General features: G+C 41.0%; 1 protein-coding gene across 1 annotated transcript; it reads right to left on the bottom strand.

Moving 5' to 3' along the window:
- Positions 1–4061: 4061 nt before the first annotated feature.
- LOC115783562 (cytosolic sulfotransferase 3-like) lies at positions 4062–6049 on the bottom strand. Its single transcript, XM_030734443.1, has 7 exons — positions 5908–6049; positions 5654–5782; positions 5204–5304; positions 5001–5127; positions 4812–4909; positions 4268–4442; positions 4062–4174 (listed from the first exon to the last, which is right to left on the bottom strand). Exons 1-7 carry the CDS (start codon positions 6044–6046, stop codon positions 4062–4064), a joined length of 882 nt encoding a protein of 293 aa, XP_030590303.1. The 5' UTR covers positions 6047–6049.
- Between the last annotated feature and the right edge of the window lie 4654 nt (positions 6050–10703).

Raw genomic sequence — 10703 nt, 5'->3', positions numbered from 1 at the left:
GGACGAGGAATTCTGCAGTAACTTGGATGAAGTGGTACAGATTGTTGTCAGGGGGAAGAGATTGGTGCAGACTTCAGTGGACATCTAGGTGAAGGGAACAGAGGTGATGAGGAGGTGTTGGGTAGGTATGGCATTAAGGAGAGAAATCTGGAAGGGCAGATGGCAGTGGATTTTGCGAAAAGAATGTGCTGATCACATATTTCAGAAAGAATACACAGGTGGAATACTGCATATCTTATGCAGAAGGTGCAAACTGATAGACAGGTGACTGCAAGTTGGTGGCAGGAGAGAATGTAGTTAGGCAGCACTGGATGGTAGTTTAAAGGATGACTTTATAGGATCACTGCAAATTAAGAAGAGGAAGCAAGTGAATGCAGAGGCAAGGATTAAATGTGCAGAGTTCAGGGAAGATTTGAGACAGGGTCTGAGTGGTAGTGAAGAGTTACCAGATAGCTCTGGTGGCCCTCAGTTTTTCTCTGTTCTTCGTTACATCATCATCTTTAATCCCGGTTCTGTGTATCTATGCAGCACTGGGAGAGAATACATTTTAATTTTCCGCACTCCTACGCACTCAAAGTACACAAAAAAATTTATTTAAGGGCTAAAAAAGTGGATTTTGCATGATATGTCCCCTTTAAGAGCCACATTTTGAGCATTTTGAGAAGACTCATGGTTTTGGAAAAATATCTACCTGAGAGTGTTGCCATGTGTCAGCTTTTCCAAAAATTGCTCTAGTGATATCAGTAAACATTATCCCGACAAGTTCAAGGTCTTGTTTAATAGTTTCATGTTGTACGGAATACAATATGGTGCTCAATTATGAATTTTGGTAGAGTGCAATTTAAAATAAAGTAGGCTGTACAGCAGGACATGCCTAATTTTGTGCTTTCCAAGTTCCTAATGTGTGAGTATGCTGTGTATTCCAAAATACAGCATTCATGTATATCAATCAATTTATCTTCACTGGCAGTACACATTTGCTTTATGAGAAAGTACACCTGGTAGAAGGACATTTGGGACAATCATGTCATGCAAATCAGGTCTAAAGCTGGTCTAAAGAAAAAACAGAGCACATATAATTGGTTGCCAATTGCTGTGTCTGTAACAAAGCACACACACACACGCACACACACACACACACACACACACACACACACACACACACACACACACACACACACACACACACACACACACACACAAAGAGAACAAACAGCACCTGCAAGACAAAAACGGAAACAGAAACAAGCACACAATCATGGTTTGTTTTTGTGTGAGTGAGCAAGTCTAAGTGTCTGTATATTGTGTGTTTGTAATGAAACATACTTGGTAATGAGGGTGATAAGCTGCAACATTGGCCCCCAGAAGCCTGAGACAGACAGTGAAGGACCCAGAAGACCCGGACCGCCCGCTGCACCCAGGAGCGGTGAAGAACCAAGGCCACACATCCCGATAACATCCATATGCCAACTGCAGCAGAAAGAAGAGGGAGGCCCAGTCAGAGCCTCCATGGCCAAAAGGCAAGTGAACCAGAGGCAGCGGGCTGCCGACCCCACCAGAGGCCGGCCACCTCGGTGCAAGCCAAAAGCAGGCCCCCAAGCGCCCTAGAATCACCCAGTACCCCACCATACACACACCGGCACATACTCACACATACACATAAATACACACAGGCCACTCTCACACACACATCCACACAAAGAAAACAATAAATGTGTCCTTTAAAAATAAAGGACACACTCATCCACACTAATTCCCCTCAGAGTGAAGGTGAATGGATGCCCCCAGTGGCCAGCAGCAACCCTGGGGTGCAGCTGGCCCTGTCCCCTAATCACCCCCACCTCACCCCAAGGGTTGGATGCAGGAAACAGGGGTGTGAGAATACCTACCTGCTCACCCCTCACTCATCAATGTTAAAGGTGAAGTGTTGGGTGCAGGGGTGAGGTGGAAAGGATGAGTATGAGTGTGTGAAAACTAGAATGTAATTAAAATTGAGGGAACAGTTGTGACATGAACACTTGACAGCTGGTCATCAGTACTCGTCCACAGTGGCCCTCACTACCCTCAGACCCTTTTTCCACTGACCGGGTGCTGGTGCCAGTATTTGAACCATTCAGCGGTTTTTCCACCATGAACGCACTCTTCTCTGTGCTTGGCCGAAAAACGGGTTCAACTCGGGCCCCGCAAGCTAGCTGTTCTGGAACCAAGAACATGTGACGAAAGCAGCAGAAGGGCATGACTCTGCCATCTCAACGTAAAGTTTTCTACCACTATTTCACTGCATGACTACATGAGAAAACCTAATTCACAACTTTTCACAGCTGTGAATTAGGTTGGGCCCTAAGGCTGAACTTGCTGCTTTGTATCAGTTCATAATCACAGAAAAAAGGACACAGAGTGCATACTTGTCATCTTGCTTGTAATCTCTGTCTGTGTTTACCTCTGTGCTGCACACGGATGCTGCAGTAGTTTTGTTTGGACTGTAAAATATGTTTGCAGCACAAGAAAGGGGAGCATATTGTCCCACATTTGTGCCCTTAGGCTTCTGTGTCCAGATGAGGACCCGCCCACACTCATACGTAAAGGATCAGTTCACAAAGCGTGATGGAAACGCAGGTTCCTTCTTAAGTGTTTCACCAGTTTATTGAGCTAAACAGATAATAAGCCAGCAAAACGGTACATTAAAAACAAAAGAAAGCTGAGATATCATTCATATTATAAAAAAAGCCCTCCTGCTCACTTGATTGATGACATCAATAAACACTATCCTGATGAGATCAAGATCTTCTTAACCATTTTCATGTCCTATGAAACAACATTTTGTGCATTACAAAGTCATGCCAAGTTCCTAAAGTGCGATTATGCTGTGTATTCCGAAATGCAGCATTCATGTGTTATCAATCAGTTTATCTTCACTGGCAGCACACATTTGCTTCATGAGAAGGCACACCTATCTGAAGGTGGTTGGGATAATTCTGTCATGCAAATCAAGTTTGACACCAGGCAGCAGAAGCAGGACATCCCGGAGGTGATGGGAGTTCCATATTAATGCTAATAACAGCCCAAAACTGCATTCATGGAACTTCTAACAAGAGACTGAAAAGGGAGACAGAGTGCTTTGATTGCTCAGCACAACACTTTTTAAAAAAATCTATTTATTTGTTTATTAGACTGAAATGAATTAATGAAGTGAATGTTTGCATGCAATAGTTTTGGTGATTTGGAATGGAAAATGTGTGAAATGTCAGACTGATTAAAATTTTATCCATCTATTTTAGATTTTCAAAACTTGCTGCACCATTTGTAGTAGCTATATTTCAGCTAGTGAAAATACTTTGACATGAAATGTTAACAAAACATTTGTGAATCACAGAAGTCAAAGTTTTTGTGAAGAAGGTGCCATCTCTTGGTAACACTGCAATTGAAGGAAAGGGGTGTGATCATGGTGGAAAGTAAATATGCCCCAGGATATCAGGACTTCCAGAGGCTAACAGCCAGCTGGGAGCAGCAATTTTAAATGGCTGTATCTGTATTATTTGTATTGTGCATCCCGTGGAAATGTTAAATATTGGTTTTGATTATTTCAATGAATATGAAACAATCAAACCCATGGCTTCATCTGTAAATTTTCTGCTTCCAAGAAACACAAAGCTTTGTCATAAGTTCACAATGTGTCTCGAGAGTTAAACTTGATGGTGAAACTTCAGTCTCAATCACATTCTTTGTTTAAGATACTGATTTACATACATGAGCATTACAATGTAGATACAGTACATATCTGCCAGTAATTATTTAACAACTGTGTTGATCAAAATTAAAATTTTATTTACTGAATCAAATATCAGTTCAGAGCTCCTTCATGCCCAGAAGGTTGTAATACAAGTAGAAAAAAAACAGACTGGTTATTTTCAAAAATGCTTCATTAGTGTCAATTCATTTTTTTGTGAAGCTGATTTTTATCCATCAGCATCACTATATAAGAAAATTGTGTTGATCAAACTTAACATGTGATTTATTGACTGTGTGATCACTTCAGAGCGCCGTCAGGCCTAGCCAGAAGTCTAAATTTCAAAGCGAAACTTGAGATCAGGATTCTTCATCTTCTGCTTGTAGTCTTCATCAAACTGTTCATTCTGAGCCACAGTGAAGTGGTTCTTCCAGTCACCAACTTTACCTGGAGGAGGAAAACATTCAGAGTATTTGATCAACCTGATAATAAATGGAGCAGATACCGGTACAAATACTGAGAAAAAAAAAAGTTTTGTACCTTTTCTCATGAAAGGAGACACCTTCTGGTCCATCACCACAACTGTGCTATAGTTGGTCATTTTGTTTTGTTTCATACTGTCAAATGTCACACTGGTTCTCACATTTTCCTTCTCTTCAGCAGAAGGAGACAAACCAAGGAAGGAACACAGTTGGTCTATTTCTCGTTCATAGTCCTGTTCACATCAATATTGAAAATATTGAAAAAATTAAATTTATGTTTTTCTTCTTCTGGTCTGTAGTGCTATTTATTCATCAAGACAGATTTGATGTAAGTTTATTGATAGTTAGATAAAAGTCTGATTTTAAAATGGCACATTCTTTTCATCAGCGCTCAACTCCTTCTGAGAATAAAGATTAGCATTTCTAGTTTTTATTTATTTAGATTAATAACACTGTTTTTCAAACCAGCAACATAAATCTGGAAACATTATTGAAGGGTTTTAAACATTTTCTAAAAGGAGTATGATCATTACACAAAGTGACACAGTCAAGACAGTTTTAAACATTAGGAGCTCAGCTGAAAATCACACAACTCACCACACCTCAATCAAATCTTCATAGAACATGTAGTGAAGATTTGAGTAAGTCTGCTTCTTCTCCCACCAGCCGTTCACATGGTCATACCACGATCCAAAAATCCCTGGAGCCACAGAATAATACACAAAGGAATGTTTACATGGAAAATGAGACAATTTTATTTTTCCTTCATACCAAAACTAAACTGAGCTCACTCTTTCCCTCCATGAACCCCTGCAGAAAGGTGCTCCAGTCTCCTGGTTCTGGCATCCCACCGTTCATTCTCCCAAAGTGGAAAAAGGATACTGCATTGTCCTTTGCATTGCGGGCCACATAGACTATCTACAGAATAAGGCAATACTAAATTATGGTATGTGGATTTCAGAAGTCACTGTGGTTAGAGGTGTATGACTTTTACCCTGCATTGCTGCTCCCAGAAGGACTTTGGTACAAACTGGACTGGTAGATGAGTTTTAATGAGACGAGGAGTGGTGGGAAGTTTGTCAGCCAGGTCTGTACCTGAGTGATAAGAAGGATTACTGTGAGACTGACAACTTCTTTATGTACCACAGATCAATAACATTAATTGACAAAAAAAATTTAATTTGTTCCTGAGATGCTGTGATTACAGATTTACACACTAATAAAACTGCTGATACAATCAGAAAGCCAATGAATAAGGCTGCATTTTGGCTGCTTCCTTTTCAGCACTTATCACAGATGCATGTAAATAAAACAAAACAACAAAAATAAAACAAAACAACAGTACAAAGAACAGTACACCAAAGTGAAATTAGCACTTGGAACTAACTTTTGGTTCTGGTTTAAGTACAAATATGGCTAATTAAAGGTGGTCACATGATTCAACCTGAAGGTAGAAAAGGTACACAGATCTCCAGGAAGGGCACTCTGTCATGAATAGGGATGGAAGTCTGACGGTCTAGACCCATGTGCCCAAAATACAGAAGATCTAGGATGTAAGAAACCCACGTGGTTCCTGAGAGAGAAATAGACAAATGCATACTGTTTAGTGGTAAACCTATCAAGTCAGACATCAATATTAAAATTGTTTTATGAAAAAGAAAATAATTTTATGATTACACAAGCTCCACACCACATCACCTGCTTTAGGGTAAGTAGCAATAAGAATATCATCCGGTCTTGCTTTGAAGTTCTGTACATTTTCCCAGTTGTCAGTGAATGCACTGATCATGGAGACTCCATGGAAGTCAAACAGTTCTGACCGACGTGGCACCTCCATCTGTGAGAATGACTTGTTTTCAAAATCAAGGTCATGTTTTCTCCAACCTTCTGCTTACTTGCACAACAGAGTAAAGAAATTATGCTTTGCGTTGGCCTAAATACCAAAGTGGAAGTTTTGTTGTGGCTACATCCTTTTTTTAAATACAGCTAATGGTTGTGATTCAGTTTGAAGACACACATTTCATGGGGATCCCCTCTTTTGGTCACACACCCCTGTTGTGGCTACGCTGTGATTTAAATTTCCAAATAACAGATCTGATGAAAGTGTCAAGTGTAAGTTTCCGTGTCAGAGTCTGCTAATCCAAGATTCTGGAGTTGTGCTCTGTCTTGGTTTTCCAAGTATTGCAATCAAAATGAAGCTTGCTTACCTTCTCGGCTCACTCCTACCAACTGACATAATCTTGAAATTGTGAACAAGGCGTGTAACTTGATCGTTTAATCATTAATCTCAGCAATGACTCAGACCTAAGGTGGATGAGTTGAATATTTGCTTTATATAATCTGACCAAACTTTAGAAGCATGAAGTTAGAAAAATATAATTTTTCTTGTTGTTTATTAACATGTCCAATTACAACTAAAATGCTGCACATTGTAAAACATACACATCTAACAGCATGGCATGTTTTTTCTAGTGAATATTGTTTAAAGTTGCTGCGTAAGCAATTCTTACATTTGTTTTCCCTTTCTCTGACAGGGCACTGTTCATATGTTCAAAGTGGGAAAAGGATACTGCACTGTCCTTTGCATTGCATTGTCTACCTGCAGAAAGAGATAAAACTAAATTATGGTCTAAATTATGGTCCATGAATTACATCTCTTTGTGGGTACAAGTGTTTGTGTATGACTTTTAGCCTGCAGCTCTGCTCCCAGAAGGAGTTTGGTACAAACTGGTCTGGTAGATGACAGGTACAGACAATCAACACAAGAGGGAAAGTTCAAAGCGGCACTAATATTAACACGAGTCCAAACCAGAAAAACACTGTAAATCCCATCATGACAGGGATAACGGCAGTGAGGTAATTCTGAGAGGTTTTAATGAACTAAAAAAATTTACACACTGATAAGTGGCTGAACAATTTGCACTAGTGAAATTAAGTTTAAAATGATACTCAGAGGCTGCAATCAATATTTTTCTACCAATAGTACAGAATGCAAACATATACTCCACTCCAAAAGTATTGGAACAGTGAGGTTTGCTGTGGACTGAAAACATTTGGGTTTGAAATTAAAAGATGAATATGAGACAAAAAAAATCAACATTTTAGCTTTTATTTTCAGGTATTTACATCTTGATCTGATACACAGTTCAGAAGTACTCAGAAGAAGGGGGTAGCATGATGGCGTGGTGGTTAGCACTGTTACCTCACAGCAGGAAGGTCTGGGTTCAGATCTACCTTGGCTGAGGCCTTTTTGTGTGTAGTTTGCATGTTTGCGTGGGTTTTCTCCTGGTACGCTGGTTTCCTCCCACAGTCCAAAGACATGCAGTTTGTGGGGTAAGGTTATTTGGTTCTATTCTAAATTGCCTATGGGTGTGAGTGGGAATGGTTGTTTGTCTCTCTGTGTTAGCCTGTGACAGGCTGGTGACCTGTGCAGGGTGTACCATGCCTCTCATCCTATGACAGCTGGGATAGGTTCCAACCCCCCACCACGCAACTCTGAAAAAGGATAAGCAGAAGAAAATGATGATTTTCTGTGTTCAACTGAAACCTGGCAACAACCTATGAACTTTTCACTACTTAACGACTCCACTCCACCTGGCTTTGTTTACATTTGTCAACCCTGTGGCTCAGGTCGCGGAGGTGGTCTCGTGATAATTCATCACAAAAAATGGAAAGCCCTGTGTCCATACCTATGGAAGCTTGTTCCCGCCACTAAAAATAAATTAACAAAGACAAAAATTGCTATCCGCAACTCCAAATTTTGAGTTATTAACTCGAAAAATACTGACACCAGTTTTTTTTTTTTTTTTATAGAGACGCTCTAATTGACGTCTTTTGGTTTTCAATGACCGAATTTCGAGTTAGGGATGGCGATTTTTTTTTTCTTGTGGCGGAAACAAGCTTCCATACAATACCCACCATCAGCTCATTCGAGTGTATGTCTGTAAACTGTCTGGACCCATTTCCACCATCCTTGTCACAGTTTACTGCCCCCTGAAGCCACACAGTGACTTTGAAAACCAAAAGACTTCAATTAGTGTCTCCATTAAAAAAAAAAAAAAATGGTCTCACTATTCATAAAGACATGTAAAAATCTCACATATTGCATTATAAGGACTCAATTACAAACCAAATCGGCCTACAACTCCAGCCTTATGTCCTCTAATTAAGGCAACACCAAGACCCTGTTTTCACTGCTAAATAATATTCTCCACCCCCCCAACCCACCCCCGACTTATTTCCTTCTCATTTTTACTCCACTGTAACTTGTAACTCCCTTATGTTGTTTTTCAGTAAAAAAAAAAAAAAATCAACAAAATCCACAAACACCTTTGTCCTGTTTCTCCTTCCCTCCCCCATCTGAACTTTCCCACCTCTGTCAGCTGCTCTCCAGCTTTCACCTACCAACTCCCCCTGAAATCACTGACCTCATACAGAAATCCAAGCCCTCCACATGTCTTCTTGATCCTCTCTCTCTACAGTTCTGTTTAAATCCTGCCTCTCCTCTCTCCTCCCCTTCATATCTGCCATTTTTCACTCATCTCTTACCACTGGAATTGTTCCCACTCTCTTCGAAACTGTAGCTGTCACTCCAATTCTAAAAAAGCCTGGTTCTGATCCAAATAACTATAATAATCTTTGCCCCATCTCTTATTTACCTTTCATTTCCAAAATACTTGAAAAAAACCATTGCTATTCAGCTTCACACCCATTTAACCCAAAACAGTCTGTACGAACAATTCCAGTCTGGTTTCTGCCCCCGCCATAGCACAGAAACTGCTCTACTAAAAATCAACAACAAACAAAATCCACCTTATCCATAGTTGGTAGTTTCTCCCTCACCGTCGACAGCTCCTCAGTTTTCCTCTCCCCTCAGGTTAAGAGTCTCGGTATCATCCTTGACAGCACTCTCTTTCCATTCTCATATCAATAATATTACCTGGTCTGCATATTTCCATCTACGAAACATAAATCGTCTCTGCCCCTCCCTCTCCCCAGCGTACCACCTTCATCCTTGTTCATAGTCTTATTACCTCCCGTATTGATTACTGTAACTCTCTTTTATTTGGCCTCCCTCACAAATCCCTCCAAACGCTTCAAATGGCTCAAAACTCAGCCACTCGCATTATCACCAAAACCCCCTCATTTCACCACGTCACCTCAGTCTTACAGCAACTCCATTGGTCCTAGGTAAATTCAGAATTAATTTCAAAATCTTGTATGCTTCAAGGCCATCCACAACCTCGCCCCTCCTTATCTAGCTGAACTTCTTCACATCACCTCCTTCTCCCGCACCCTCCAGTCTTCCTCTTCTATCCGCCTTACTGTTCCCCCCGCCTGCCTCAGTACCATGGGGAACAGAGCTTTCTCCCGCTCTACTCCCCAGCTGTGGAACTCTCTCCCACCTGACATTCGCAAAATTGACTCTCTTCATGTTTTCAAATCACGACTCAAAACTTAACTGTTCAAGATTGCATACTCGCTTTAGTTCCTTTGGTCATTTTAGTTTCTGTTTGTGCTTTATGTGATTTCTTTTGTTTTAACCCCTGTAAAGTGTCCTTGGGTGTCAGGAAAGGCACTTACAAATAAAATATATTATTATTATTAATGCTGCACCCTTAACCCGTTGCCCCACCCCTCCTCTGCAACCGAGTTCTAAATCATACACCACCGCCCAACTCAGCCACGGCCAGAAGCTGTGACCTCACTGGATTTGGGAGCTCAAATACTCCAATATTGTCCTTTAGGTTTAACTTATCATAATTCCAAGCAGCACAACATGTGCCACCATCTTTCCTTGCTTATTTTAGCTGAGAGATGCTAAGGCTGAGAGGTGAGGTTTGTGGTCTGCTGAGGGCTCAGGACACAGTCTTTAAGAGATGGTGACACTGCAAGAACACCCAGAGACAACCTATCCCATGCTATCAGGAAAGCAAAATGATAGTACAGAAAGGAAATGTCATATCTGGTCCTCTTTTGAAGGACTGTGCCAGGGAGCTGAAGGATGTCTTTGCTGACATCTTCAACATCTCTCTGAGCCAAGCTGTTGTCCCCACGTCTCAAAGCCACAGCTATAATACCAGTACCAAAAAAGCCTCTTCCATCCAGCTACAACCCGTAGCACTGACTTCCATCATCATGAAGTGCTTCGAGCAGCTAGTCATGCAATACATCAAGTCCATCCTCCCTCCCGCCCATGACCCATTTCAGTTTGCTTACAGGTCAAATAGAGGACCTATTCTCTGCTGCTCTCCTTCCAGCCCTCACCCATCTGGACATAAAGAACTCTTATATGCGGGTGCTGTTCTTAGATTTCAGTTCAGCATTGAAAACAATCATTTCCCAGCAGTTAATACAAAAATTCAAACACCTGGGACTCAAAACTTCTCTCTGTAATCGAGTTCTGTACTTTCTGACCAGGAGGCCACAAAATGTGCGGGTCAGTAGTAACCCCTCCAAGACCATTATGCTGAGCACTGGTGACCCCCACCCCT

This window comes from Archocentrus centrarchus, chromosome 7 (assembly GCF_007364275.1).
Source record: "Archocentrus centrarchus isolate MPI-CPG fArcCen1 chromosome 7, fArcCen1, whole genome shotgun sequence".
Lineage (NCBI taxonomy): Eukaryota > Metazoa > Chordata > Actinopteri > Cichliformes > Cichlidae > Archocentrus > Archocentrus centrarchus.
Note: the sequence above shows the minus strand (reverse complement) of the source record. Positions and strands in the feature narration are given on the sequence as shown.

What these genes read in the sequence shown, in the direction of transcription:
- LOC115783562 (XM_030734443.1), bottom strand. Translation starts at nt 6,046, where the DNA reads ATGGAGGTGCCACGTCGGTCAGAACTGTTTGACTTCCATGGAGTCTCC. An exon ending in TGTACCTTTTCTACCTTCAG is followed by an intron (nt 5,305 to 5,653) that starts GTTGAATCATGT and finishes CTTATCACTCAG; the next exon opens with GTACAGACCTGGCTGACAAA. An exon ending in GGGGTTCATGGAGGGAAAGA is followed by an intron (nt 4,910 to 5,000) that starts GTGAGCTCAGTT and finishes CTGTGGCTCCAG; the next exon opens with GGATTTTTGGATCGTGGTAT.